This window comes from Polypterus senegalus, chromosome 1 (assembly GCF_016835505.1).
Source record: "Polypterus senegalus isolate Bchr_013 chromosome 1, ASM1683550v1, whole genome shotgun sequence".
NCBI classification, from domain to species: Eukaryota; Metazoa; Chordata; class Cladistia; order Polypteriformes; family Polypteridae; genus Polypterus; species Polypterus senegalus.
Window position 1 is genome coordinate 84,770,144 of NC_053154.1, and position 2,336 is coordinate 84,772,479.

The 2,336-nt window shown below is 42.5% G+C and overlaps 1 protein-coding gene across 1 annotated transcript; it reads right to left on the minus strand.

The window, feature by feature from the left end:
- Positions 1-279: 279 nt before the first annotated feature.
- Positions 280-1,809, minus strand: LOC120528486 (zona pellucida sperm-binding protein 3-like). The gene is made up of 6 exons (XM_039752668.1): positions 1,705-1,809; positions 1,512-1,615; positions 1,235-1,406; positions 977-1,088; positions 640-716; positions 280-547 (listed from the first exon to the last, which is right to left on the minus strand). The coding sequence occupies exons 1-5, from the start codon at positions 1,800-1,802 to the stop codon at positions 693-695; spliced, it is 510 nt and encodes a 169-aa protein (XP_039608602.1). The 5' UTR covers positions 1,803-1,809; the 3' UTR covers positions 280-547; positions 640-692.
- Positions 1,810-2,336: the final 527 nt, after the last annotated feature.

A 2,336-nucleotide genomic window follows, 5' to 3' on the forward strand; every position in this document is an offset into this window, starting at 1 on the left:
AGATGGATCTACCATGTTTTTGGATTAGAGTGGCCATCAAAGGGCAGCCAACCAACAACCAAGCTGGAAGGACATTGGAGGGAGGGAGAAACCCACCCCCCCAAAAAAACTAAAGGTTACAGTATGTTACCACTTTCAGTGGCAAAAATATTGCTGGATCATGCACCCTTTTATGCCTAGTTAAAAGTTACCAAATGCATTCAGAGTGGTCAAGTGATCAAGACCCCACCCCCTTCAAGAGATGGGTCAAAGACCAATTAAACAAAGCAAGCAATATCCTAAACAGGAACAAACCCTTTTATTGAGTGTACATTTCAAGGCAGGGCTTTCAGGTAAATTTAAAAGCTTTTACACATGTACATCATGAGGCATAGTACAGTAGCATTAGGTCTGCATCATGTCCAAGATGAACCTCAGTAATACTGCCAAAATCGTTTTGATTCATCCATGCCAAGGATGGAGTCGTGGCCCACCTCGGGGACCTCATCGTGGCCCACCTAGGGGACCTCGTCATGGCCCACCTCCACTGGGCCATGGCTTTCAGTAACTAAAAAAGATAAGCAGGATTAATCCATTTGTAGGACAGCTTCCCTTCAGTTGGTTAGTCTGGTGGAAACCATTCAAATACTGTTTTCTTACCTTCATCATATTCTGAAGGGCCACAGACCGAGTCACAGCATTCACATACTCCGTCATGACCACCAAGCTCCTGCCACCTGCATGGGTAATTGGTTATATTTATTCCATTTAAGCATCACATCTCAAACACACAGTAGTTACCTTGCCAGTTTTTTGTTGTAAGTGCAGAACTTGGTTGAAAAGAAAAGCCAAGATGTGACCAACACTGCCATCTTGTTTACAGGTTTACTTTTACTGCAAGATGTTTACAAAGTGCTTAGGGCACCTACCAAGTCAAGCACATCACAGAGAAGCTGACACGGAAACTAAGTTCTATTAGTGTAGACAAGGGCTTTACCTGCTTGTGGTTATTAAACTGGAAAGCAGATACTGTAAAGGAGACGACATTAGCCATCCTTGGCCTCTCAAATCTGGAAGAGCAGCTTTCCTGTTTACTATCCACCATACACCTGCAAGTATGTAACATGTTGCCAACAGTATAACTTTTGGTCCAAAAGATTCCAGCATCTCAAATTAAACCCCAAATTAATGCCTTGTTTCAAAATCGCAATTACACCAGAGATCCTTAGATGACCAATTGACTAATTTAACTTACCCATAGTTGTCAATTACAGTGCATTGTGGTCTGGAATTGGGATTTGGATTTGGAGTTACATAGAAGGAGCGAAGGAAGAGCCATTGTCTGGTACTGTTGGGGTAACTAACTGCCTGAAAGTGGATTTCTTGGCCCAAATGATATTTAGCTTCAGATGGCTTAGAAAAGGTAGCTGTGGAAAGAAACATGTCCACCATATTAGCTAGTCCAAAACAAATTCAACAAGGCACACTTATTAGCCAAGAGCAAAGTTCAAGGTGTGGATATTTCAGATTACCATCCGTTATCTTCAAAACCATGCCAGAAGGATGATGAAGGGACCGCACACCAGAGGGGACACTCCAGGTAGGGTGCACTGCACCTTTGTATACATGGTAGTACCTACACAAGTACATTGTTAATGTTACAATTCTAAGTTAAGAGCAGAGGCCCACACAGCTGATGCAACATAGGACATTCCATTTACTTACCTGAAAAAACAGCATTTCAGAGCAATATTGACAGGCTGCTTCCTACGGATTACTCCTAGCACTTTTTCTGGTTTGGAATGGAGAACATTCTCATACATCAGACAGCCCTCAACTATCTAAAGTCATAGGCAGACTATCATTTAGATATGCAGTAAATCATGACAGTACACATCAACCAATATCCAATACAATTTCAGCCAACTATGTTGAAATACACACTTACTAATCTTTTACCACCACAAACATTCAGAGGATAATTAAAGAGCAAGTCTCCAGTGGTTTCATCTTTGCCATTGCTTTTGCAGTTACTACCAAGAACAAGGTCAGCCTCAGAGCAGCCAAACCTAAAGAATGATTTTTTTAACCCTCACCACCATGTTTGAAAGGCTACAAGTCAAAGACAGATCAGATTTGACATATATGGGTAGCGTCACCACAGACCTTGGAGATTCAGGGTTCAACAAAGCCTTCAGTGCTGGTGGCAGTTTTGCACTAGGACCAGTTAGTACTCGAGGATAGTGATGGGCCGCTCGATACTCAGGTTTCGACACTGTGTCGAGCTATCAAAGCACTGGAGATCGAAGTACTGCTTCGAGGCTTGCTTCAAATGCGCCCGTCACATGATTTTGAGC